Raw genomic sequence first — 27,770 nt, forward strand, 5'->3', positions numbered from 1 at the left:
GAGCTAATCCTCAGGACCACATCACCATGTTAAAGGGGTGCCATGGGCCATGGCTGCTAGCTGGACTGGGGGAAGTGGCTACAGCCAGGTTGTGCAGGTGCTTCATGCTGCATTCTGTTCTCTCAACCAATGTGCTGCTGCCTTGTGCAGACTTTTTCTGTCAGGGCCCAGTCCTGCTGCCACTGAAGTCAATAGATGTTTGCCTTTGAGGGAGCATGAGCTGGCCTGTAATTGCCTTTCCAGTCCCAGCTGCTTAGTTTACTATTAAAACTGTCATTTGACTAGTGCAGAAGGAATGGTTCTTTATGTTTGTCCAAATACTAAATGAGGATTTCATAATTCCTCTTATAACAGTTAAAGAAAGTAAAAATATATACATATATAATACTTTTTAATGTAGAAAAACTGGGCAAATTATTCCCTATTGTGTAAATGTATAACATACTTGTAGTCAGGGCTGGATTAAGGCTAAATGGGGTTTAGATCCACCAGACCTTTGTGTGCCTATCTCCCTAGACAGATGGCTTGCTCAGCCTCCCCTTCCCAAACAGACTCTTCCTCCCAAGTGTGAGCCCGTTCCCTTCCTCAGAAGGGAAACAGACCAACTCACCCTAGTAGGTAACTGGCTCCCATTTTCCCACAACCACTGAGCCCAGATCTCAAAGGTCCTACACCAATCTGTACTGTTAATCAGATGTGTCATCATAAACAATGAGCTGTGATTTATTTCATAGGGAGCTTTTCCATACAGCATCTCAGGAGGGGTCTGTCACTCAGATGACAGCTGGATATGGGAATGTGGCAGTAAAGGACAGGGCTAATAGTGAGTCAAGTCAGACATAGCTTAGAAGACTAGGTAACATTGCAATCCAGAGTTTGCACTGCTGGATGTCTGCAACCAGGTACCTGATATAGCACTTCCTGACTAGGTTTCTCGATGTGTAAGAATAAGACTGGCTGACATCAGAGCTTAACTGATCGCTTTTGTTCTCTGTGAATTCATGACCCCTTTGAGCTGCATAGAACAGCCATTGACCTAGTCAGGAGTGAACTTTTACAAGATTCTGTGACTCTGTTTGTTATGGAGAGAAGCTGACTGCCAGAACTAATAAACCTATCAGCAGTACTGAGAATGCCTCTGATTCCATGTCAGGCTCCAGCACCCTAGGGCCCCATCTTTTCATTCAGACATAAAAGATCTTGCTCTGGTGGCCTGGAAACAGAAAAGCATGGTTTCCTAAATCAGGGTTGGTCAATCATTCTAAAGTCGCAGGTACATTATTAACATAGGGCCTGAAGCTCAGGTCCTTACTGAGTTTGTATTCAGTCCTTACTTACTGATGCAAACCTCAAGTTAATGTCAGAGGGGATTTTGTCTGAGTAAAGCCATAAGGACTGAGATCAGTGCGTGTTTGGCTTAAGGAAGGATGGAGCAAAAACTAAGTAAGGTCCTTAGGATATGGCCCCTACAGAAAGAAATATTTCTCCTAGGCTCAATCTAGTATCTGAGTTTCTTAGTGATACTTAAGAAGAAACTTCTCTCTAACTGATGGCAGAACAAGTCAATTTCATCAGTGCAGTGTTATTTATTTACCATTTTTAAAGTTTCAGTTCACTTTGAAAGGAACTCGCTACTAACTTGCCACTCATCCAGCTACAATAAAATCCTCTGAATTATTATTTTCTCCTCCAAGGAAAATAAGTTCTTCTTTGACAGCTAAGGACCTTTTCCTAGTTTTATAAATAGTTTGTGAAAATACTTCTCATTGTGCATCCGAATGGCAGAGTAGCAGAGTAGCTGACTCTTTTTTGCTCAATAAAAACATCATAACCAGTGAAAATCAAAACTTTAGCGGAGTAAATTGTACAGAACCTTTCCTGTTGTACTGACAGTCTCAGCTTGTTTCTCCTCTGAATGATGGATGCCTTAAAACCACATAATGATAAACTGCCAGTACAGTCTAGTGATTTTAGTCTATTATTTTACCAGATCTGTGGTTATAGTCATATCAGTTTGGGGTATCACCAATATGTGCTCTTTATATGACTGCCTCACATTAGTGTAAAATGAAGGTTAGCAGAATATTGTGCATTAGTCTGATAAGGATCAAAATGTTAGCATCACTCTCAGAATAGTGAATATAAATTGCTGCATGTTGGATGGAAAGTGAAGCTATGAAATGTACAGTTACAAAGGCATCATATATTTGTATTATAAAAATCTTCAGAAGTGTAGGGATCAGTTCTTCAAGGTGGACATCCAACTCCCATGAATATTAACAGGAATTGTATGTTCTATCAATTGGGGAATGTAATCCTCAGAGTTCAAATTGTATAATCTTTGTTGGTAGATGGGTTTTCTTTTTTTTGCCATCAGTAGTTGTTTTTATTTTTGTATCTCATGTTGTTACCTGACTTTTGTGTGCCTAACCATATTACAAATAAAACAACTAACAAACAAAAGAACACACACACACAAACACACACACACACACACACACACACACACAGAGTAAAAAATAAATGGTAGTTTGAAAACAATGCTTTCCTAAGAGCAGAATTGTTTTTCCACTTGTTTTCTGATGTCTCCCTTTCTTGGTTCCCCCTTGGTGTACCTATCTATTTACTTACGTGGCCTCCATCAATTTAGCCTCTGAGTGATTCCCAAGTATATAAGACTAGAATGAAGAGGTACAGTTTTGAACTCTCTTTCTTCCTCCCCTCCTGGAGGAGAATTAGCTTGCTTAGTTTTTTAATGAAGCTATCCATCGGTTTATTTGTTTAAATGTGCATGTATAAAGTCATCAGTGCTAGAGCGAATGCAGTGAGGCATGGGGTCGTTCTTATAGTATGATTTGTGGTCATTTCTCATTATGTTGCCTGTCTAATTCAGACTGTAAACTCCTGAGGACAAGGCCTTTGTCTCCTTCTTGTCTGTGAAGTGCCATGCACAATGTCTCCTGGAGCTCTTCCAGTAGGCACTGGGAGCATTCTCACTGTAACCCCATTAGGAGCATGCACTGTGTGTTTACCTGAGGGGGTGGCACTGTCCCCCCATATTTTTCCTGCCACTCTCAGCTATGTAGTGGTCACTAGCAGAGAATAGCGCATGTGCTCAGGAGAATGCAGAGCCTCCCACTGTAGCTGGCGCGTGAGGGAGGGAAGGCTCCTTGCACATGCAAAAATCAGGCCCAATCTGTCCCTAACTAATGCTCATATGCGCCCATCTCTCATCACAGTTAAATTCAGGAGTCTTTTAATTCAACCCATCCTATTCCACCCCTCCCTTATTCCCCATCTGCATCCATTTTTATCTCCTAGTAGTAACTGTCATCTCAGTGCTTCGTTTCTGCACCCACAAGGTGGCTCAAGCAACCCTCTGAAGCCAAGGGACAGAACCAGATACATAGAGTCCTGCGCAGATACAAAATTTGTATCCTCATCTGATCCATGATCCACAAAAATGGTCTGTGGTGTGGATATCCACTACAGAGCTCTACAGCTACAAGAACACAAGAGCACTTGTCCTTCTCTGATGTGGACCATAATCATCCTGATCTCCACCAGGTCACTGCAGCAGCAAGGTGCACTTCACAGCACAAATCCCCACCAGGGCTTCTGTTGCACAGGACGCACTTCACAGTATTTCTGCTCCTCCTTGTAGACTGGCCACAGCAAAATTTGACCACTAATGATTTTCTTAATAACGGAGCTACAGTTATCAGTCTTGTTACACCGAGATTGGGGCCCCATTGTACTAGACAATGTACAAACTCGTAGTAGACAGTCTCTGCCCTGAAGAGCTTACAGTCTAAATAGATAGGCGAGACACAGTGGGGAAGGCACAGAGAAGTGAAGTAATTTGCTCCCCAGTACACAGCAGGTCAGCTTCAGAAATAGAATCCAGGTCTCCTATACCCCAGTCTAGGGCCCTAGCTACTAGGCCAGTCTGCCTCTCAACAAGTAAAGGATGCTGATGTTGTGCTATATGGGGCTTGTACATTCTTCCCCCTCATTGAGGAAAATCTCAAGTCATGCATTTTCCTTTTAGAACTTCAGAAAACAACATGTTGCAACGTTGCTGTCGGAATGCAAAAAAAGTCAGATTACAAATGTTACCTCTTTGAACGTAACAACACATTGAATGTCATGGTGGCTTTAGCTCAGATCTGCCTGTTGACTTAGTCAGAGTAATGGGCTCTCTAAACGTTCAAGACCATTGTTACAGTCACAGAAAAAAAGGTTTACGCTGACATTTAAAATAAAATTAATAGCAGTGATATGGGGTATTGTTTTCTGCAGTACCAAGGACATTACCATCACAATTACAGTCACTGGAATGTTGTTCTTTTTTGGGTGTCTGTACAGACCTGTTTGTAGGAAGTAGATTTTTCCTTCTTAATTTCAAGGTTTGTTATGTTCATGAGACTGCATGAGCCCCCTCTACTGGCTAATGTAATATCTGCAAATTCCAGTCTAATCAAATAATGTAGCATTTTGGACAAATAGTCTGACTTAAGGTATAGCATTGCCTTCTAAACTCATTGGGTTGTATTAGTTCAACTTTTTCCTAGAGACAGTATTAGTAACTAAATTGTCCTTATTTGATCTTTTGTTTTGCTTTTTATAGAATCATTTAATATTAAAAAGTGAAAATGGAAATAAAGGTCATTTTGTGAAAGTTTCAAACTTATGAAAAAAACAAAGTTACAAAAGGACACATTTAAATAGTAAACTTAAACAAGATGATTTGCTCCTTCACACTGATTTGGTTCCAAGTAAGGCTTTATGAATGCAGGACGTACAGGGACACAACTTAGTTCTGTGTCTTGTTTTAGCTGGTAATTTATTTGCCTGTAACTTCTGTAGCTATGGGTAAGTACCTTTTATATTAGCACTGCTAGATGCAACCGGACTTTCTAACGAAACTTAGCTTGAAGTTTTCTTTATCATGTCAAATATTTGTGTTCAGAATGAACAAAATGATCTAATATGCTAATTTTAAACAGTACATTTAAAGATTCTTTATTGAATGTTTCTGAAAGAATGATAATCAGATTTGTATGTTTGGTTTCTATCTGAGCTGAAATAAGGGATGAGGCAGCAGTCTGAGGGCCTGATCATGGGAGATGCTCAGCAATCTAAGCAAACTCTCTGGGAGTGGAGAGCAGTCATCCCTGCTTGGGGGTGCCAGGCAGAAATAGTAAGACAGAGAAAAACTCTATTTTAAAGACTATTTTTTGAGAAACTGGGGAAAATGCTAGATAAACAGGTGACATTTTCACTCCTCAGACACGTAACAGTGCAAAATATTGATCACTCGATTTTACAACAGGGAATTAAATTTAGTTTTTTGTAGCTGTTTTATCTGCATGGAATGTGCCAGGGCTGCTCCTAGATAAACTTAAAAGCAGACATGCTTGAGTGGGGGAAACCTCTGCAATGCTATGGGCCACAGCCAAGGAGATAACATGTTATCATTAGTGCTGGAAACAGTCAGCTGTTTGAAATGCATATTGCCATTGACTATATAAAGCTGTCAGTCTTCCCCTTTCTTTCTTTTCATTAACAGATTGCTTCTGTGACAGGGATTCCCAATGCTTGCTGGGCAGCTGTACCAGTTTGCCAGAATAAGACCTCCCTTTTACCAGCCAGTGACTATTGCTTCCTGTTTACATGTGCAGCAACTAATTCAAGCCCTGATTCCCCAAGCTTTTACTGGCACTTTGGGGGAAAAAAGGCAGCGTAATACACACTTATCATCCACCAATACCTTCATCTCTTGCATCTGCAAGCTGCCTGTCTCCACTTCTCCCCAGCCATGCTGCCTGTGTTTACCTTTTCCCCATTTAACCTTTTCCCAACCCATTGTTCAATGAGCATGGGGCGGAGGAGGGATTGTTGTTCAGTGATGAGGTCCCAGCGGTTCACCATTGCAGTGGTAGTTCATGAGACATGTACTATCAAGAAGGCACAGCCAGCCAATTAAATGAACTTTAGGAAAATCCATGTCCACAGCCATACTCTAATGTGGCATATATAAATTTGAGGTGTGGAAGAGAGCTAGCTGGCGGTGAGAGGTAATGTCGATGGGTTGAGTTTGCAGAGTTTATATCAGTGCCCCAAAATGAGGGAGTACACCATTTGTAATGCACTGCTCCCACATTGATCCATGCCTTTGTCATGAATACTTGAGAGCTGAATGCAGGGCATCCTTTCTGTGGTTAAAATAGGAGGGGAGGCTATCAACAGTACCTTCTTTCTTACTGGACTTGTAATGGTCATCATGGGATTCCATCTTCTATAATATGTGCTGGCTTTGTTAGCTAAAATCACCTTCCTGTTTTTCAGGTACACAGAAACTTTTCCTACTGGTGACATTGTCTGTATCATTTTGTTTTAGCTCCATCTAATCCACTGGAACTCTACACGGTACAGCAGTATTGATGAAGCAGTGGGGAAGAAGCACGGTATAGCTATCATTGCTCTGTTCGTGCAGGTAAATATTTTACTGTGGTGATCACATGTTATCATTTGGCTCCTGTAAAAGAGTCTCCTTCTACTTTCTACTGTTAGTGATTTCAGAAAACAAAAGAAATCGACAGCTGCTTGTATTCTATTACAACCAATGTTCCCTCTAAGTTTTCTCAGGCCGTGTGTGCAAAACATTTCTTCTTTGCAAATTTTTGACAGGCTGTGAGCGTAAAAAATTGCTTCTGTGCAAATTTTTGTGCTTCTGTGCAAATTTTTGTGCATGAGGTGTTTCGCCATGTGCGCGGGGTTTAGGATCTGTGTGCACGCGCACACACGCACAGCTTAGAACAGTGATTACAACAAGTGTTTGTCTACATGTATCTTCAGTGTATATGGTAACTAAAATGATATTTGATTAAAAGCAACATATTTAAAATAATGTAACTAAAGAATGGAAAACGTGCCATCGAACCGTCTTGTCCTGCAGCCTTGTCATGGCATATAAGCTAAACAGCGGTGGGCTGGGTAGGTACTTGGATGACATACCTTTAAAGAACACCTAGGTGGCAGCAGGAAGTGGTGTTGGAAATTCAGAAGGTGCCTTCTCACTCAGTCAGTGCTGAACACTAGCATGCTAGGTGGCACTGTGCTGCTGCAGGTGCTGTATAAAAACTGAAGTGCTGACCACTTCTTTGCTCGTTAAAAGTCCCACAGCACTCTTAATATGAAATAGGCTGTTAGCGCTGACGTTCTGGCCAGACTTCTGCTTGGGTTATTACATCCAGGCTCCATCAATTCACCCTGAAGTTTCAATTGGAAAAGGAAATTCTGAAGTTTCTTCTCCTAAACTGTTGTGTACTGCGGCATGGTGCTACCTGTAAATGGTGGCAGTACAACACAGGTCTCTGCTGGGACAGGTGTGGAATCACACCCCTCCAGTGGGAACAGAAGGAGGTAGTGTGCCTCTGGGATACAACACCTCCTAGAGCTCTCAGGGACCAAGTCCACTTAAAGTTTGCTCCCTTCCAGTCTTGGTCAGTCCTGTTATTCAGGTCCTGGGAGATACGTGGACAGGAGGAGTGTTGTGTGGATAAGTCTCCACTTACTTTAGCACAGGCCAGTGCTGCCAATAGGGGTGACCCCGTAGAGAGTTTGTGCTAGACCCAAGGACACCACCATAGTGTGGCCTCTGCATAGGAGCATAAGGTGGGGAGAGACTTTCCCTCTTCGGAGACATTGGACTGGGAGATGCTGGGTGATGGTGGTCATAGGGCAGCCCTTCCTGAAAAGTCAAAAATAAAAGGGCTGTGTGGCCTGTTGGTGACCCTGGGAGTTAATTGTGGGTTCATGTGATCTCCTGACTCTAAGTGACACTGAAGTGGCTTCAAGAGCTGTGAACCCTGTGAACAAAGCCAACCAGTTTTGATTCCCAAAACCCCTGTGAACCCAAAGCATTGATTTCACACAGCCCTAGTCATGACAAGCAGTGAACAGTTCCATTTAAGGAGGTTCAAGGAAGAGAGTTATGATTTACATTTTGATCAAATGGATTCCCTTTCACAGTTGTACTGTTAATTAGTCATATTCCATAATGAGCTTCTGAGCACCTCTGAGATTTACCTCTATTTGAATGTAAAGGTACATTGGTTACAGTGTCAGTGTTGAGATAGAATTGTTAAACAGTAATGCTAGAAATTCTCAGTTCTCTCAACTTCTTATCCTACAGGCTTATGTCAAAACTGCTTATGTAAGTCACCCTCTAATTCCAGCAGAGATAACCTTGGAGTCACTTACAAAGTTACATACCATTCTTAAATAAATCTTTGAAACTTAACCAGTATCTTTTTTTCTACTTCTGTCTCTTGCCTTAAGCATTCCATGATGTTTTCTTATTAGCCAAGAAAGGCTCTACATAATTAAAAATTGTCTAAAGAAACATCATAATTTGCTTTATGCTACTTATTAATGGTCCAGTGAGAAAACAAATTAAGTCACATTTTCTTTTCACTTCTGTTAAAGGCAGAAAGAGTGATTTTTTTTCAGCCCCTGCTGTTTATAATTGCTTCTTGGAGGTTTCTAACTCCTACTAAAACTTTTTTCCTCCTAAAAACCTATATGCGCAAACACATGCCCGAGCGCCCCCAAGACCACTAGTCAGTTGGAAGTGTTGGGTGCATTTTTAAAATAACCTATTCCTGCCTTGGTGCAAGTTCCCCCTGCACTCCAGTTCCTCCCATCCACAGGCATTGATAAACATTTGACAGATTAGAAAAAAAGTCAAATTTTAGTTCTTTCAATCTTGTCAACATTCTTATGAATGTAAAAACACCGCGGGGGCTTGTTCTGCTCTCACAATGCATGGTGTAAGTTAGGAATAACTCAGCTGAAATCATGATGCAAGGTGACATCAAAATCAAGCCCAGAAAGTTTTATGAGTTCCTGATTTTTAGGGAGGGATTTTCAAAATCACCTACTTGAGAGCACAAGTCCCACTAAAAATCAATGGGTCCTGTGCTCCTAGATCACTTACGTGCTTTTGAAAATGCTCCCCGTATTTTATTCTATTGTCCTTGTTATACAGGAGGTCTGACTAGATGATCACAATGGTCCCTTTTGGTCCTAGGAAACTGTAAATTTATTATACTATTCTGTATAGACTTAGATAGACTCTTCTAGACCCTCACCATCTTAGTATCTTCCAATAAGGCATTAAGCAATGTGAGTAACATCTGTCATAAGTGGTTCATTCTTTCTCTCATCCTCTCCAGAGGGGGAGAACTGTGTGTGCAGTGAAGTTTTTTGCTTCCGTAGGTTTTTTTAAAAAATATGCCCATGCTGCTCTATTAGTGCTTATGTACCTAGTTCAGAAACATACTGCATTTAAACAATGACATTTTGTAAACTATCTGAGCGCATTTGTGCCCATGTACATGTGCATACAGCTCTTGATGAAGTCAATGGCAGGCGTGCATATATGTATGAGCATATATATATATATAGCTCAGGTTAGAAATGCGCCCTGATTCTACGATGCAACCTGGCTACTTTAAATCTACATTAATAATCAGGATCTTTCATTTTAAAAATTTCTTTCTACATGTGTCTTTTGTCTGCTTCTCAAAGACATTCAATAAAGGTCTGGGGTGAAATCCTGGCCCCATTGAAGTCAATGGGAACGTTTTGCCATTGACTTGAATGGGGCCAGGATTTCACCCCTGGAGTATGAAAAGGGTGTGGGTGTGTATGGGGGGGTGGAGAAGAAAGGGGTGAGCTATGATTCTGCACTTCTCATCCAAGCAAACTTTCCTTCACTTCAATGAGAGGTTATCCTCAGTAAGGAGTGGAGCACACAGCCTCAGCTATGCAATACTATGGGAACAAACTCAAAGGTTTCTGTCATGCTTGTGTACTAAGTTCTCTTCTACATACTCTTCTAACAAAAATGTGTAAGGACAGATTGTAGCCTGGGCATTTATACCTCATGATGCTGCATGACTTTGACCCTTACATGAAGCATGTGCTGCACTGTGGAGGCAAAACAAGGTGAGTTCAGGCTTATCAACCTTGACTTTGACTTTTTTTTTTTAAATTCTGCCAGTTTCTGTTACTGTTTTAAAGTTACTTAAATCTAGTTTCATTCAGGCCAATGACTTTATTGTATGTGAATTAGTACCTCTTGTTTGAATTTGCCATGTACCAGAATAGTTGGTTAATCCAAGGTTGTATAACTTAACTACAAACAAGCACTGAATTGGCCAGACTTGTTGACCTTTCTCTTAGTTTTCAGAAACAATACAGCAGCGAAGTTCATTTTTGGGTTTGCTTGTTTGTTTGTTATGTTTCAGATAGGAAAGGAACATTTAGGCCTAAAGGTCGTAACTGAAATTCTCCAGGACATCCAGTACAAGGTGAGGAATTGTCTGAGGGAAGCAGAAATAGTTGACAGAGATGGACTGAATGGGGGATGGGCAAAGAAGATAAACTGAAGCAGAGAAGTCAGAAATGTTTGCGCTAAGATATCATGTGGGAGCCACAATACAGTGGTCACCATTAAAAGTCAACATTTAACAATAAATCCGACACAATTAGTACAATTATTTCCTATTCTGACTGCAGGGAAAGTTTTAATCTCATATACCAGTAACGGTTCACAAGTATTGATTTTTTTAATGATACCAATACTTTGTCAATGTGAACTCAACCACCAAGAAAGATCTGTACTGAATGTTCAGAGAACCCCATTATCAGTAGTCCCCAACCTGTCAGGTTTCAAGTTATACAAGAGCAGAATATGCAGACCGAACACCCAGGTAAAATCACAACTGCAATATGGCTATAGCATAGTGGAACCCTGTTAAGAGAGTCAATGAATTAGATATGGCATTGGAATGGTATTCAGGGGATCTGGGTTTATAAAGAGCTTTGAGATGGATGAATGAAAAGTATGAAAATGTATAGGTCTGAAAAGACTGAAGCATAGGAATTTTAGGAATGATGTATTATTATTAATTAATCTGAATTTTAAATCTTGTTTTAGTTGAACAATATCTCATGTACTCAGGTGTAGCATTCATTTCTACAAACTATTATTGTGTGTGTTTGTGTACGTGTGTGTGTGTGTGTGTGTGTGCGTGAGAGAGAGAGAGAGAGAGAGAGAGAGCTTGTGTAGAACGATTTATACTTTATTGGTAGCACAGATAAAAATAGGAAGATCCTGAATGCTTACTCATGAATTCACTGGGCCAGCATGATACATTCTTTGTGCATACATACATTTTATTTGCATTAAGCACATCAACATAGTCTTATATTATAAAGTGTCACACCCCAAAATCACATCTTCAATGTCAACCCAACTTTGCCCTAATCAAAAGAGGTTAATGAGAAATTTATGATAATATATTCGCTAATACTTAGAATTGGTATGTTACACGTTTTTCTTACAAGCTTTACAAGTCACGGAGTGAAGCACAACACTTCCTGCTCGGTGGGCCTGATCCAAACCCACTGAAGTCAGTGGAAGTCAATGGGCTTTGGATTGGATTTGTGTTAGGCATTTTGATGTGGGAAATACAAATCCAGATGCTCAGGACTTAGCATGTAAAGGTAGGAGGGAACTGAATTTCAAACACTTTGTTTTAAAATGCATTTTTAGTTAATTCATTTTACCGCACCTGTAAATAATATCCAGGTGCTTCCAATTTAAAATAAAAATTAAATCAAATGTAACCAAAGAACAATTAAAAGGATCTTCCTTAAAATGCTTCCCCTTTCCTAGAGCAAGACAGCCACTGCAGAGATCCTGCCATCTGCTATTAAATACAAACCCACATGCAACATATAACAAAATATTCCTCCAGGGAATAACCCTTCCCCCCCACAGTCACTGGTAATTTTTACATTTATAAAGCGTTGATGTTGGTGTAAAGCATCTTTTTGCAAAAAACCCCAAAGCTTTGAAATTCACTTTTGAAAATCAAAGACAATTTCAATTGTGCGGTGAACTCTGTGCTTGGATGCACATGTTGTCATCCATGATCTCAAAGGCCATCTACTGTTAGGCATCTATGGGCAGAATTTGGCCCTTAGAAATAATGGAGTAAACAGGCTGCTTGGGACAAAGCTCACTTAGGGGCCAGTCCTGCGTGTAGGCACGTTGCTTCACCTATGTGGAATCCCACTGAAGCTAATGCAGGAGCTGCAGGATCAAGGCCTTACAGGGGGCTCTGTGCCAAAAGGAGAGACTAAGGTAGCAGAGATCTACAAAAATGGGCTGGGTAGCCTTGGACAGAAAATATAAAATAAATAAATAAAGGGGTTGTATAGCTGCAAGGACTAATGTAATGATGATTCAATGGAGACTGTCAGCAGTGGTTGCCAGGGACAGAAATTCAAGGCTTACTGTGATGACAACTTTCAAAGGCTTCTTTTTTCCCCTTCAACATCTTTTTAATGAGAACTGGTGATGAGATGGATTTGTATTGATTTTTCAGGGGAAGTCCAAAACAATACCCTGTTTTAATCCCAACTCTTTATTACCAGGTAGGTGTTGTTTCATATACAGCAAACCTTTACTTACTAGTGTAGATGTACTGTTACATATGTTGTGCTCTGAATAGTTGAATACCTTGTGCCACTTTACAAAATCCTGTTGCAACTCATTCTCTCCTGGAGAACAGCTTAATGCAGCTGAATTACCAGCAAAACTCTCTGTAGATCAGGACATGGGTGCTCCATTGACCAGCGGTGGAGATGAACAGTGTCTGGCTATCAGCAATTTACCCATTGAGTGCCCATTATATTTCTCATTGTGTCTAATCATTGTTTTCAAGATTACTGCCTCTGCCATGCAGCTGCCAACTGTGATACTCACAGGAAGTGACAGCATACATCAGTGGCTTCATTGGTGCCCTAGAGGCACAGACCCAGCCTGGGGTGATGTGGAGGTACAGTGTTTTCCTGAGCATTCCAGCTGGGGAGTGTGGATGCCAGTATATTCTTTAAGATTGTGCAACATCCACTACTCTCTGGCCAGCCAGCTTGATAATCTTCCATCCCTGCTGGCTCTGGGGGAGACATTAGACCCAGGTTAGAGGGAAAGTTGTGTGCTATCTTTGTGCAATGCTCTCTCCTCCTCCAGGCTTCAGAGGGTAGATATTAAAATTCCTTATACAGAGCTGTTTTTCTAAACAACTACTGTACAGAGTTTGATAATTAATCCCCACAGCTCCGTTGGGCTTGATGTCAACGGAAAGCATGCCCCAAATGGTAGGAAATGTACATCACACATGGGTAACAGAGAAGTTAAGTGACTTGCCCAAAGTCACACAGCAAATAAGTCTTAGACCAACAAAGACAAATAAGTGTAACCAACCGCATTGCAGGGTGTCATGAAAATGTGACCCCTTTTTTGACCAGTTCTACCAGTTTCCTCCAGAACAAAGCTTCCATTGTAAGGGCTGCCTCCATGCCAAATTCCACGCCATTGTGGCAGTCGCTTTCCACATTACAGACAAAAAACTACATTAAAAGAACATTTTTAAGGTTGGAAAGTCAAGTACTGAAAAGATAGGAAATGCCAGAATTAAGGCTGCAAATGCAACCTTAATTCAGCCCCCTGTTGCATATGCGTTATGATATAGTCTTTAATTACATGCTCACATACTGGTTTTTTCCACAGGACCCTTGCCTACCAGCTCTGCCTAAAATTAAAGACTGGATTGTGGTTTTAAGCCCATGCACATGTTGGGTGAGGGTGAAAATGTTTGCAGTGGAACAATGCCAACGGGAGAACTAGGAGAATGCATACAGTGGCACTTCTACAGGGTGCAGCAAGTGTTCTTCCTCATGATGACCAAGGTGCACATGTGGAGATGGAGGGAGTGTATAACTACAGCCCTCGCCATACCTGCTCCTCCTCATGGGGTTTCTGTTGCAGCTCTTGGCCCTATCACTGTGGGAGCACAAGAATTTAAACCCCAATCTAGCAAAGAGCTCTGAGCTTCCTGCAGGATCAGAGCCTGAAACTGTGTCTGATCTCCTCTGACCAAGCTACAAGAAAGGAACTGATTCTTTCATCTTCCCTTTTATACAGGCAGGGCTAGGCACAGTCTAGTCCTAAAGGAGGCAGCACTTACTAATGGTTAGAGCAGAGGACCAGGGAATCAAAAGACCTGGGATCGGTTTTCCACTCAGTCATATATTTGCTGTGTGACTGAGGACGTACGCTCTGTGAACCTTGCTTTTTCACATCTGTAATATAGGGATAATAATAGCCATTTCTGTAGATTTTAGCAGTTTTAGATTCTTGGACAGAGTAAGTATAAATTATTATAATAAAATCTGTGTATATATGAATAGAAACTCCTTAATTACTACATTAACATTAAATACTCTTTTTAATTTCAGATCCTCTTCTACGTGATTATTGGGTATATGAGGGCTCACTTACCATCCCACCTTGCAGTGAAAGTGTTACCTGGATATTATTTCGATATCCATTGACTGTATCCCAACTGCAGGTAATAACTGTGCTTAAAGTGACCTGAGAATATGGTTCTGAGCTAAAGGTTATAGCGTGCAAATATACAGCATGATGCTATATCCGGTTTTCCTTGAAGATCTCATTAAATCTGTACATGGCTTTTCAAGTCAATGTTAAACCTTTTTAGTCAGTGAATGCGTGGAAAGGTCAAAGATGGAAAAAAATCTTGTTATCATTTATCATCTGCATTTAAAATAATTCTTTGCTAAAGTGAAAGCAAGAAATCAATGAGCAAAAGAAATTCAATCCTTTGTAATCAAAAGCTTTCAAATATCACTTCTTTTTGATGTTAAGGGAACAAGGACACACTAGGAGACACTGTGTCCTGGAGAATGAAAATTGTTAATAGTGCGGGTTAACTCTATTGCTTTGCACTCTATTTAATTTATCTTACTCTTTTCTTAATCTTACATAGTAAAGTTAGCAAATGAACAGTCAATATAAATTTGGCCCATTTTTTTAAAAAGATGCTTCTATAATACATGTAAGCTTTTCTGTGCAACATAAATAAAAAATACCAGCGGAAACTGTTGGTGCTGAACACATAAATATTCCCCTGCAGTGTTTGAAACCTAATCATAGGAACACCAGCAATGAGCAAGGTGAACCTAACTATAACATAGAATATGAATGCATTGATTTTTCATTGTCCGTGCTGAGAGAAGGCAAAACAGCAGAGACAAAAGAGCATAAACAGTGACAAACTGGATTTTTAAAAATTCTTTCACTTTTAATAATCGAAGGTGTTACTTGTAACACAAAGAAATGTGTTTGTTTGCAACTTATTTTAAGTTGACACTGTTTGTTTTAATATGAGAAATTAATTCAACAATATAATTCATATTGAATCATAGAATAAAGGCACGAGCTCCCAGTAAACTACTTTTTAAATTAAAAGGCAAGCATCCGATGAAGTGAGCTGTAGCTCACGAAAGCTTATGCTCACATAAATTTGTTAGTTTCTAAGGTGCCACAAGTCCTCCTTTTCTTTTTGAGGATACAGACTAACACGGCTGCTACTCTGAAAGCTTTTAAAATTAAATGACTGCAACTTAAAAATATCTAATCATGAGTCTGACACTTATGTTCTTGCTGAAAGGGCAGGTCTCATGACAGTTTAGCACTGATTGAATGAAAACACATCTGTTGGTATCAGTAGACTCAGAATAACTGTTGTGAAAAATATACTCTGTATTAATCTATGTCAACTGCTATAACCATCCTAGTATAATATGATAAGTAAAGGATCTTAAATATGAAGGTAAACAAATAATACTCAAGTATCAGAGAGGTAGCCGTGTTAGTCTGTATCCACAAAAACAACGAGGAGTCTGGTGGCACCTTAAAGACTAACAGATTTATCTGGGCATAAGCTTTTGTGGGCAAAAAACCACTTCTTCAGATGCATCAAATAATACTGTGGCTATCAGACTGAGGCCTTGAATGACATTCTGCTTTACACTACTTAGATATTTTTAGCCTATATTCTGTATTTTCTGATGGTCAATAAAATATTTTAGAATGTAAATACAAAGCCCTGAACACAATGCACACAACTGAAAATGCTAATAGATTTTGTGGGCTATTGTGGAGAGAAGTTTACTAAATCTCTTTTTTCATCACAGAAATTGCATACTGCATACTGCAAATGCATACTGCATCTGATGAAGTGAGCTGTAGCTCACGAAAGCTTATGCTCAAATAAATTGGTTAGTCTCTAAGGTGCCAAAAGTACTCCTTTTCTTTTTGCGAATACAGACTAACACGGCTGTTACTCTGAAACCTGTCATTAATTTGTAGAACTTTCTTCCGCAGGATGTTGTTGAAGAAATTAGCTTCCTAAATTTTCATAACTGGATCAGACATTTATACAAATAATAATAATAATGGCATCTGCAATTATACAAGGGAGGAGACAAATTATAAGACTATCAATCCTCATGCTTCAGCACTAAGAAGATCAGTCTGTTGGGATTGAAAAGGAATATCCCCCAATACTGCAGTATTACAAAATCATGTGTGCTATAGGGTCTTTTTGAATATAGTCCTCTGATGCATTTGGGGACTGCCATTGGAACATAGGATACTGCGCTGGTTGGACCATTGGTCTGTTTTGATTTAACAATTCCTATGTTCCTATTATTAACCTGGTAATACAGATGATTTTAACATAATGTGATGCTGAAGGAAAAATAGAAATAATGGGAAAAGATTATACAGTTTATGTAACATACGTTTAGATCTCCCATTCCTGTACATTCCAACACATTTTCATTTTCATAAAATCATAGAATATTAGGGTTGGAAGAGACCTCAGGAGGTCATCTAGTCCAATCCCCTGCTCAAAGCAGGACCAACACCAACTAAATCATCCCAGCCAAGGCTTTGTCAAGGCAGGCCTTAAAAACCTCTAAGGATGGAGATTCCACCACCTCGCTAGGTAACCCATTCCAGTGCTTCACCACTGTCCTAGTGAAATAGTGTTTCCTACCATTCAACCTAGACCTCCCCCACTGCAATCTGAGACCATTGCTTCTTGTTCTGTCATCTGCTACCACTGAGAATAGTCTAGCTCCATCCTGTTTGAAACCCCCCTTCGGGTAATTGAAGGCTGCTGTCAAATCCCCCCTCACTCTTCTCTTCTGCAGACTAAATAAGCCCAGTTCCCTCAGCCTCTCCTCATAAGTCATGTACCCCAACCCTCTAATCATTTCCATTGCCCTCCGCTGGATTCTCTCCAATTTGTCCACATTCCTTCTGTAGTGGGGGGATCAAAACTGGATGCAGTACTCCAGGTGTGGCCTCACCAGTGCTGAATAGAGGGGAATAATCACTTCCTTCGATTTGCTGCCAATACTCCTAGTAATACAGCCCAATATGCCATTGCTTTCTTGGCAACAAGGGCACACTGCTGACTCATATCATATTTTTGCTTAATATGGGCACAAAGACGGTAGAGAAGTTCTTGTATAAGCTGGTTTGATCTAGAGTTAGTTATGAGTGGCTGATAAGGATTCCAACCAGTTGGCCTGACTCTCCTCTTACTTATGATAGTTTTATACTCCATTGACCGCAGTGGAGTTACTCCTGATTACACCAGTGTAAGAGAAGAATCAGGTCCAGTACATATTTGTCACTTTGGTAGCTGAGATCAGAACTTATTAATTACCTGAGTAACAAAAGAACAAACAAGGAACAGAACTATCAGGATGTTTAGGCCTGATCCTACTCCCCCAGCAGTCAACTGGGGCCTGACTGTGCAGCTGTTTTCACAAGCAGTCCTATTGAAGTCTGGATGGCTTTTGCCAAGTAACTGCTCAGCAGTGGGAACAAGGGGTACACACTCTGGCCCTTGGATTTTTGTCACTGATGTCAACAGGAAGAAGATCAAGCCTTTACAGGATAACTGCTCCCTCCTAGTGGCAGCCTTCTCCTTCTTCCTCCCTTCCCTTCCCTTCTCTTGTCTGTTTATGACCCTCACGTCTCATGTTACCTTTATTTCAATGGGAAGGACAATGTCTTAATTTGTTTTGGGAGATGCCGAGCACATTCCTATGTACTACAGAAAGGTAACATTGTAATAAGAATAGTATTCTCCCTCTTATTATGTTCCCAAAGGAAAGGAAAAATAGGGAAAAGCTTGTTCAGACTTTCCTGGACAATTTGTTTTTGTAACTGGACACTTACGAAGAATTTGTTTTGTGGTTCACTGAAGCACAGAACAATTGCATCCTCTGAGCCAATCAGAATGTGGCTTTCTAACAGTGATACAGTGAGCAGCTGTCATTCCGCTATACTCACTGTCAGAGTTAGCTAGTTTTGAATTGAGTGGCTAGATCTCTAGCCCCTTTGTCTAGCTCATTTGTACTGAATCATTTTTAAAGAAAATAAATAGTCACTGGAATAGATGGTTGTGGCTGGAGTGGTGTGGAAATATGTTCAGAAAAATAAAGAACTATGGGAGATTCATAGTATTTTGTTCACTCAAAAAAGTGCCTGTTTTCATAGAAAGTGTTACTAAGGTACATGAAATTTTCAAGCAAAACTGGAAACAAAAAACGACCTAAACGATAATGGGTCCATTTTCCAAGCAAAGCTGATTTTCACAGAGGAAACATTCTTGGGTTTGTGTTGTGCTATGAAGAAAATAGCCATTTAATTGGAACCATGAATAAAGCAAAATTTAAAGTCTGAAATCAGGAAAACTGACCTAAATGTTAAAGCAAAATTCTGAAAAATAGAAGCTAATGGTGTTTTGTCACTAGCTGTGATATAAATGACGAGCGGTTTCTGCACAGTGTTTATAATACAGCAAAGAGCTTTAATCTGGTTTAGGATTCTACATAGTTAATGTTTTGGGCTTGAATTGGTTCTCAGTAGAATTCTAAGGGAGTGTTAGGATGGATTTTAGTGGGACCAGGATTGGGCCTTCTTATTCCATTCAAAAGATCAGCTCATGCACCCTGGATCTGAACATGGATGGAACCCTCTGTGCCTGGATCTCCCCACTCCCAGGTGGAATGGGTGTTCTGGGAAAGGGAGTCACCTTCACTGAAACATCCTTTTTCCCTGTAGGGCCTTGCAGAGTGTGTTTCAAATGGTGGTATCTGTGGGAGGGGGGAGGCATGGGAAGGTTGGCAGAGGGTGGCAAACTACACTTTGGGTGGGGCAGGGCCAATGAGTCACACAGTTTCCCTTCTCTTCCCTGTGGAAGTTATCCGGGAAAGGTAATAGAGCCTGGGCCTGTATTATCTTTCCCACAGAGCCACTTCCTCCGTGGTCATGAGGACAGCCATGGCTAGCAGAGCCATGCAGTGTGTATGGCCTGGAACCACGCTACCAGGAATTGGGCAGGCAGACAGTGGGGCTCCAAAGCTGATTCAGAGGCACAGTGCGTCTCAGTGCGATGGCTCTGACCCTCTGCAGATCAAAGGTTTGTAATAGGGCCCCAGAACTCAGTCTGTGGGACTGGGGTGAACCCTGCCCTCCTGACTGAATGGTGTTGGAGCTGCTCTGTGAGGAAAGCCTCCAGGAGGTATGTGATCCAGCCCGGCGTATACTGCAGCACATTTGAAGTTGCAGCAGTGGGTAATTCCAAAATATTGGCTTTACAGAAAGGCCTTTTCCTGCTTGACTTGTTTCTCTTTGAAGTCTCCAAGCCTCCAAAGATCAAATGAAAGCTGTGCTCTTGTGAAATGCTTCTTCCCAAACTAGTGATTTCAGATTATTCCAGTATTGATTCAGTTCAGCTCCGGTGGAAGAGGCCACCTTCAGAAAGGCCGCTCACTGCTTTGACCAGCACTTGACTTCTGCAGGCTTCTTCAGTCTCCAGGCCTATGATGTGTTTATTTTCAGTTCGAGTTAAATAGTCATGAAATAATAGAAAAAAAATCTTCAAGAATAGGCATCTGTATTCCAGCTAAATTCATACAACAGCCCTGCCTTTAAAAGCATTCTAAAAGAGCCTCACCATTCCTCCCTCCTTTCATCTTTTCAGACCAAGCTGTCTTCCTTACATCTCAGCTATGAGAGGCACAACATGCTGCTCCGTGAGGAAAGAGAATCTCAGCTACAGGGAAGAGCTAGCCATTAAATCAAACACATAAATATGAAAAGAAGCGGCTCCGTACTTTTTTGCAGTAAATAACAGTGATCGTTATCTTCTGAATTACAATAGGAAACTGTGTCCCCAGCCAATATAGCAGCTACAAAGATTCTAGAAACTACCACTAGCTATCTTGGAACACTTCACTTTCCTAAAAATCTGGGGTTAGATTTACATACCCCTTGGTCTCTATTATACATGCATAGAGGAGTCCTCTGTGACACCCTTCCCTCCTTGGGGCTGGCAGAGCCCTTTCGGCATGCTGGGGGATCTGTGCTGTAGGAGGGTGTGGAAATAGAGTCATTCAGGAGGATGAATGGATGGTAGGAATACCCACCATCCACCCCACCCTGGCCTCACAGATGTTATCTAGAAATGATGATATGATCCTAGGCGCCATCACTTTTTCTGTGGAGCTCCAGTCTAGGGATGCAATGGAGTTGGGTTGCTGAGGAGTTGGGTGCTAGGGCAGAGAAACAGAGGCCAATGTAAAATGGCACAGTTTTCGAATGGTTTTCTACACACAATGGAGTCTCTGTGAGAGAATCATTATAGAGATTTCCATACTCTGAGTGGGGAGAATCTATCCTCTATATTTTGTTATTATGCCAAAGAAAAGAAAAGAGATGTAATTCTTCTATGAAGTTTAATTATTTAACAGATCACTCTTTCCTGTTACTTTCCTTCTACTATTATGTTCTTTTCTGTTTAAAATACATGTGATTTGCATTCATTTAAAATCCTATTTTAAAACAAACTGTCAAAAAGAGTGTGCTGTTGCAGCAAGTGCACAGACTGGTTCAGTAGTGCTGCAGGACTCTACTTTTTGTCTTATGCTTAACAAATGAAGATATGTCACTATGAACTCACCCTCTGGCACCTTTTCTGATTTCACAGAGGACTTATGCTGCTATTAAAGGAGTTATCCCTGATTTACCATCATCTAAGTGAGAGCAGAAAGAGGCCCCCCGTCTGTTGTGTTATTGCATGCATAGATTCATAGATATTTAGGTCAGAAGAGACCATTATGATCATCTAGTCTGACCTCCTGCACAACGCAGGCCACAGAATTTCACCCACCACTCCTGCAAAAAACCTCACACCTATATCTGTGCTATTGAAGTCCTCAAATCGTAGTTTAAAGACTTCAAGGAGCAGAGAATCCTCCAGCAAGTGACCCGTGCCCGATGCTACAGAGGAAGGCGAAAGGAGGTGATATAGAATGAAATGCAAGATAGGGAAATACCTGCACGACAGGCCTTAGGTGATTTGTCTGAAAACGTTTTCGGTGGCCCCTCCTGCACCAACCCAAAATGCACAAGCAAAACACAACAACTAGAAAAAACTAACACACCAGGGGTTTGGCACCCCTGATGTGATCATTTGGCACCCCCAAATGTTGGCATTCAGGGTGGCTGCACCAATTGCCCGCCCCAAAGGTTGGCCCTGAATATATACTCTAAAAAAAGTGGTGATAAGATATGCAGAGATTAGCTTTCAAAACCATATGCGCATACTTTCTTGTTTTGCCCACACAGCTACATATTCTGCATGTGCAATTATTTTTTTGCAGTGACAATGTAGGTACTTATTTTAAAAATAATTGACTCAAAATACCATATTCGTGTTACACCAACAATTTAAAAAATACAGACATTCACTAATCTGCATTTTCTCCCCCAGTTATGTTCAGTTTTTAATCTACTGATTTAATTTTTCAAAAGAAGTTTCTAAAATTGCATGGAGAGGTATGAATGTCCAAGTATTTGGCAAGCACTTTTTCAAGAACAAGCGGAGGTCTGAGCTAGAACCCTTTGGACATTATGCACACAATCGAATCGGTTGACATCTGTTGTAACTGCTACTCATTTTGCCCAAGCAAATGCAGTTTTTGTGTATAAATTTATCCACCCACAATTACTTGATTATGAGAATTTATGTGCTTAGATATTTAGGCATTGAAAACCACACATTCAACTAGAGTTAAGGATAGATCATTGGCCCCACAGTGAACAAAATATCTAAAATATTCTGCATGTCATTTCTTTACTTTTTCAGATAGAAGAGTTTCGAAGACTGAGGACACATGTTAAAGGTGCAGAACTTTTAGAAGGCTGTGATGGGATATTAGGAGATAACTTTAGACCAACTCAGCCACTTAGCGACAGAGTCATCAAGGCTGCATTCCAGTAGCAGAAGAAAAAACAACAATGAAAACAAAGCTTTATTTAGGTAAGTGAAAATTCAGCGGAAAAACAAAAATGGGAAGTAAGTCTATTAAAACAATTTTCACGATAGAGATTGTGGTTTAGGAGACAATGCTTTTAGACAAATGCCTTGGGTAACCCATGTACTTTGAACCTTGCATTATTTTAATTTTTCATCTGATACCACCATATGTTTTGCCTTTATCTGCTCTCTCAAACACCTTGTAATAATTAGGTTCAATATAGGCTCTGTCCAATACTCAGTAAAGTCAACTGGAAATTCTTTAAAATTTTTTGATTTCAGTGAACATTGGATTGGGCCCTATTAGAGCAATTTGGTTTCCTGTGATAAGAAGTGTGCTAAACCTGAGGACAAGTGAGATTTTCCTAGTGATATGGATGCACTGGTTGATTTTCACGTTTTGTATTTTTAGGACTCCAGTCACCAATGAGTCATTTTAGTGTTACAGAGCTCCACTCCTTGAGACTGATAAAGATGGAAGAAAATGACGTCATCTCAAAGGAGGGTTGTTTCATTTGGATCTCCTCTGTCCTCTGTTAAAATGTTACTCTTTTATTCCAAATGCTGCACATTTAGTTTGGCACAGCCAATGCATGCAGAAGAGAGGATGCTGAATAATTGGCCTTTTCATGGCTAATGTTAATTTGTTGTTCCATTAATCAGAGTAGGTGTGATTGTTTCTTGCCTCAGTAATGTGTTTAGCTTCCACTGGCTTGAAGAACAAGAAGTAAAAGATGACTTTGGGTCCCGTGCATAGGTGCAAATACACATTTGAACCTTCACTACCCACACGTCAGTTAATCTATTTCCCCGTACCTTACATTTAAAAATCCCTCAATATTCCAGCATAAGTCACCAACCCTCATTACACTTAGATAATCAATGTACTACACAGCAGCCTAGTGATGGGATATACTAACACTGAATAAAAGAGAACTTACTATGCAGACAATAGGATCGGCCCCAACTTGGTAACCAACATTATTATTTAACAGCCCTCCAACATTGTCAAGAAAATGGACCATTCCAGATGCACAAGCTACTCACTTGCTCTCTGTAATGACTGATGATGCAAAATAAGTAGACATATCTCCACAGCTACAATGATCAACATCCTCCCCGCACAACATACATTTCAGGATCCATGGATCTTATACACTCCTGTCACAATAATGTGATGTACCTCATCCAGTGCATCAAATGCCCCAACCATGTGGGTGAAATGAGACAATCACTATGTTTCTTGAATGAACTCACACAGAAAAATGATAAAAGACAAAAACACCATATCACCCATGGCCAAACACGTTTCACAAAGTGATCATTCCATCTCTGACCTCTCAGGCCACAAAGGAAACCTGCATAACACCTTCAGAAGGTGAGTCTGAGAGCTTAAATTCATAACTGTGTTAGACCCTTAAAATCATGGACTCAGTAAAGACATTGGGTTTATGGCTCATTACAACAATCCGTAACCCACCAACCCTCCTTTGTCCCATGACTGCAGAGATGTTACCTGCCCACTTCACCTTGAATGGTCTCTTGCAACATGTGTTAACCTTATGCTTAACAATTTGTATTTAGCTGTGACACTCTGAGTACCTTTCCCATACCTGAAGCAGACCTCTCTGTAAACTCAAAATCTTGTCTCTCTCAACAACAGAAGTTGGTTCAATAAAAGATATTACCTCACCCACCTTGCCTCTCTAATCTCCTGGGACCAACACAGCTACAGCAACACTGCAAACAAAATAGAAAAACTAATGACATTCTGCTCAACCACTAAGAAACGTTCTCACCCTGGGCAAATGGATGAGTAGATCATCTATAAAACTTCTCTAGCCCTGGAGTGTCTGAGTGTTGTACCAAAATAAACTTCAACTAAATACTACAAGAGCAATTAGTCCACAGTTATCCAATAACCTGTTCAGCTCTGCAGGAAGAATCCAAATACATAAAAGCAACAATTTCCTTAGCTTCTGGCCCCTTTAGAACTACTGGTTAAAAAGAAAACAAGCACATATTGAACCCCACTTGAAAGAATGCCACCGTTTGGTTTGGTGTACATAGAAGGGAGAGTACTTCAGAATCCTGCCAGAGTGTGAAATCTTAGCCTGATGAATTCAATGGCAAAACTCCCACTTGACTTCAGTGGGACCAGGATTTCATCCCTCATCTTTATGAGATTATGTTTTGGGCTCCAGCTCGCAATCTTGATTGGCATAACAAGTGATCAGGCAGAAGATGGCCCCTTTGGTAGATTGGTAACCTGAAAGGATCAGAAAATGGAGCCATTAAAACCAATGGGTTATAAATGGTCTCTCTTAGTGTAGTAATCCTTTACACAGAGATAATATGAATGACATAAATTGTTAAATAGGCTAGTGCAGTGGCCTAGCATTCTGGTGGAGGGTTTTAATCAAGCCTTAAAAACATTTTCTAGGTAAGTACTTACCATGTATTTCATACCTGTGTCATACCTGCACAGATTTTAACAGTGAAAATTAAATACTGGTCTCTCTGTCAGCATTGCTTCCACACTCCTATATTTAATTTTTGGACACATCTCTAAGTCCACTGAAACCTCAATTACATGGGCCTCTGCAGTCACAAAATGTCATCACTTTAATCATGAAATGGGTGATTCAAATCAACTTGTCTCCTGCAGAAAAATTACTTAGGAAAATCACAGCAATATTTAACTACATTTTTTTCCTCTGTGAGTGAATAATGCCCTAAGGCCATTGCAGGTAATTCAGGTCTCTGAAACAGTGAAATTACTTTACATGCTGACTTTGAATTTTAAGCATGAAAGAGTTTCTTTTATAACTGTTGGAATTGAAATGTGAAAACATCTCCCTTTGCTTTTATGTTTGAAATGTTATTACATTTGTCAACACCTACAAATAATGGTTTTAAATAATCAGATTTGCCTTGGCCTTGCTTCACAAAATAACTTCCAGTTTCAATTTCCAAATGATGGATTTTTATATGTAAAATGGTAGTATTCACTCTTGGGCTACGCTAGTTAAGGACTCTACAGTACTGAAAAAGTTCTGTGGCTCTGAGCATTTTATAAGTCTACAGAAGACATGGATCTCGGCTCTACACGTGATTGAATTATTTATCAGAAACTCATTTTGCCAAGGGCAGTCTTCGTTTTAGTTTTGGATGCAGTAGTCCAGATAGCATCAAGCTAATCAAGGGGGAAGAGTATATCTTCACTGTTGAGTTTGTCTCTGAGGAACTCAGAGTATGATTTATGAAGGCTAAAAACTGCCCCATTCACAGTCCAGCTTTGATCAGCCCTGTCTAGAGAAAGAAGTGAGATGAGGGGAAGAAGAAAGGAAACTCTTATGTTCACTTTGTAGAGTGTTCCTGGCACTGTCCTCATTGGTGAGAGGGGTTGAGGGACTGCAGCCTCAGGGATCCATGGGGAAGACACCTACCCTACTATGTAGAGCCATCACATCGGGATGGCTAATGCTCTGCATTTTCTTCTCCCCAATGACAGTGGAGTGTCAGTAGGAACTGTGTTGACACTGGCTGGATCCTCCTGTGAATTTTATTAAAGCCACTCAGAAAATGTTTTTTCTGTCCCATGAAAAATTTGGAGATTTGGGGAAAAAAGCATCCAAAATTGGGATGAAAAGACAAAAATTTCAACATTTTCATTTTTTTTCTTTTCAGGTTAATCAAAATGTTTCATTTTGACTTTTACCCTATTTATTTTTATACCGAATAAAGTACATTTCTAAAGAAAAAGACATTTTGAAATAAAAAAATGAAAATGTTCATTCTGAATACATCAAAACAGGATGTTTTGACCTTTTCAAAACAGTTTTTCTCCAAAAGCACTTTTGTCAAAATCTAAACAATTTGGCAAAAAAAAAAATCAGTTTTGCTGACAAAGTATTTTCCAACAGAAAAATGTTTTGCCAGAAGCTTTGGACTAGCTCTGCTTAATAGCAGCTGTGGAGTTCAGAGCTCCCACTGGAAAAGAAGAGCGAATGATGCCAGTGATAGCACCATCTCTTGCATTGCACGTCTCTTTGACCCAGGTCTACCCCCAGTAATTCACAGAATGGCATCTACATAATGTCCAGGGAGGGAATGCTCCCTCCCTTCACAGGGAAGGTTACTTTTTGGAGGGTCACTTCCACTCATATATATTTCTGGTTTTATTATGCCTTAGCTAGTATATCTATAAAGGCTGGCAGACTCCGTACACACAGGGTTATCAGTATTCCTATGAATAGGTGAGCTGACCATTTTCTCCCATTATTCAAGTTAGCATGGTTTGGCAGCAGGCTTGCTGCCACTGAGTACGGAGGCCCCCTCCAGTAACATCAGAGTTCTCCCCGACTTCACCGGTCTATCAGGGGAGGAGGAGCCAAATGATTCAGGCGAGTGTGTTGTGTAGCGAAGAGGAGAAGAGGGTGCTTGAAAGGTTTCATTGTTTCCTAGTGAATCAGGATGTGGGCTCTGTGTATGCCACATTCATAAATTTGCAGAATATCTGCTCCTCAACATAACATAGTGTTATCCCTCAGTGCTAGTAGTCTGACATCTCAGCTACTGAGCTAACACCAGTACCTGACAGTGTTCATGTCTGAGATAGGGGTTTATTATGTGATGTTGCTGAAGCTGGGCCCCCTCCTTTGAACAGCCATTACCCATGAGAAAAGATGTTGCCACAGGGGTTTTCAAATAACTGAGGTGAAACCATATTGTCAACATGACCATAGTACAGCCAGATCCCTTACACAATAGTACCTGTCTCTCCTAGAGCTGGTGGTGGCCCCTCTCCCACGCTGCACACACATATCCCAGAAGACTTGTTTCCATTTCCAGTCTCTCTCAAACCACACCCACCGCCTGCCACACAGCTAGTGCAGGTAAAGCTCATTGCAGTATATTTGTCCTACGACATGCAGGACTTAAAAAAAATCCACAGATTCTAGTAAAACCTTTATGTAAAAAATCATTTTGGGGCAAATATCACACAAGTCGTTTTCTGCTCAATAGCAATTCATTTCAAGAAGTTCTGAGCAACTGAAAACAGGAGCAGTGTTGTGCACCTTTATGACTGATATCGCAAATCTTGCAATATTTGGTGTTTTTCCTAGAGCCTCCTCTGCTGGACTGCAATTGTTACCCAATAATCTAAGCTAAAAGTATGTCAACAGCTTCCATAGGCGCTGAGAAAAGGTACAAACTGTGACCCCTAAATGCTGCAACACTAGAAGGTTGCAGGAGGGAGCCCCGGGCTGGTGCAGAGTGTTGGGGTGCAGAGGGAGAGTGAGGGGTGTGGGCTCTGGGAGAGAGTTTGGTGCAGGAGGGGACTCTGGGCTAGGGCAGGGGGTTGGAGTGTAGGAGGGGGGCAGGGTCTGGGAGGGTGTTTGGGTGCAGGAGGGG

The 27,770-nt window shown here is 40.7% G+C and overlaps 1 protein-coding gene across 3 annotated transcripts in view; it reads left to right on the forward strand.

Moving 5' to 3' along the window:
* CA8 (carbonic anhydrase 8) overlaps positions 1-24,733 on the forward strand; it is a 48,433-nt gene extending 23,700 nt beyond the window's left edge. Inside the window, exons 4-9 of one of the 3 annotated variants that reach the window (XM_074944336.1) lie at positions 6,404-6,499; positions 10,320-10,382; positions 12,468-12,516; positions 14,383-14,495; positions 22,182-22,355; positions 22,765-24,733. In XM_074944336.1, coding sequence (XP_074800437.1) covers positions 6,404-6,499; positions 10,320-10,382; positions 12,468-12,516; positions 14,383-14,495; positions 22,182-22,316 — 456 coding nt within the window. In that variant the 3' untranslated portion in view covers positions 22,317-22,355; positions 22,765-24,733. Of the gene's footprint in view, positions 1-6,403; positions 6,500-10,319; positions 10,383-12,467; positions 12,517-14,382; positions 14,496-19,281; positions 19,446-22,181; positions 22,356-22,764 lie in introns of those variants that run through there. The other 2 variants (XM_074944337.1, XM_074944338.1) reach the window with 2 other exon arrangements.
* Positions 24,734-27,770: the final 3,037 nt, after the last annotated feature.

The sequence above is a fragment of the Natator depressus genome, chromosome 2 (genome assembly GCF_965152275.1).
Source record: "Natator depressus isolate rNatDep1 chromosome 2, rNatDep2.hap1, whole genome shotgun sequence".
Lineage (NCBI taxonomy): Eukaryota > Metazoa > Chordata > Testudines > Cheloniidae > Natator > Natator depressus.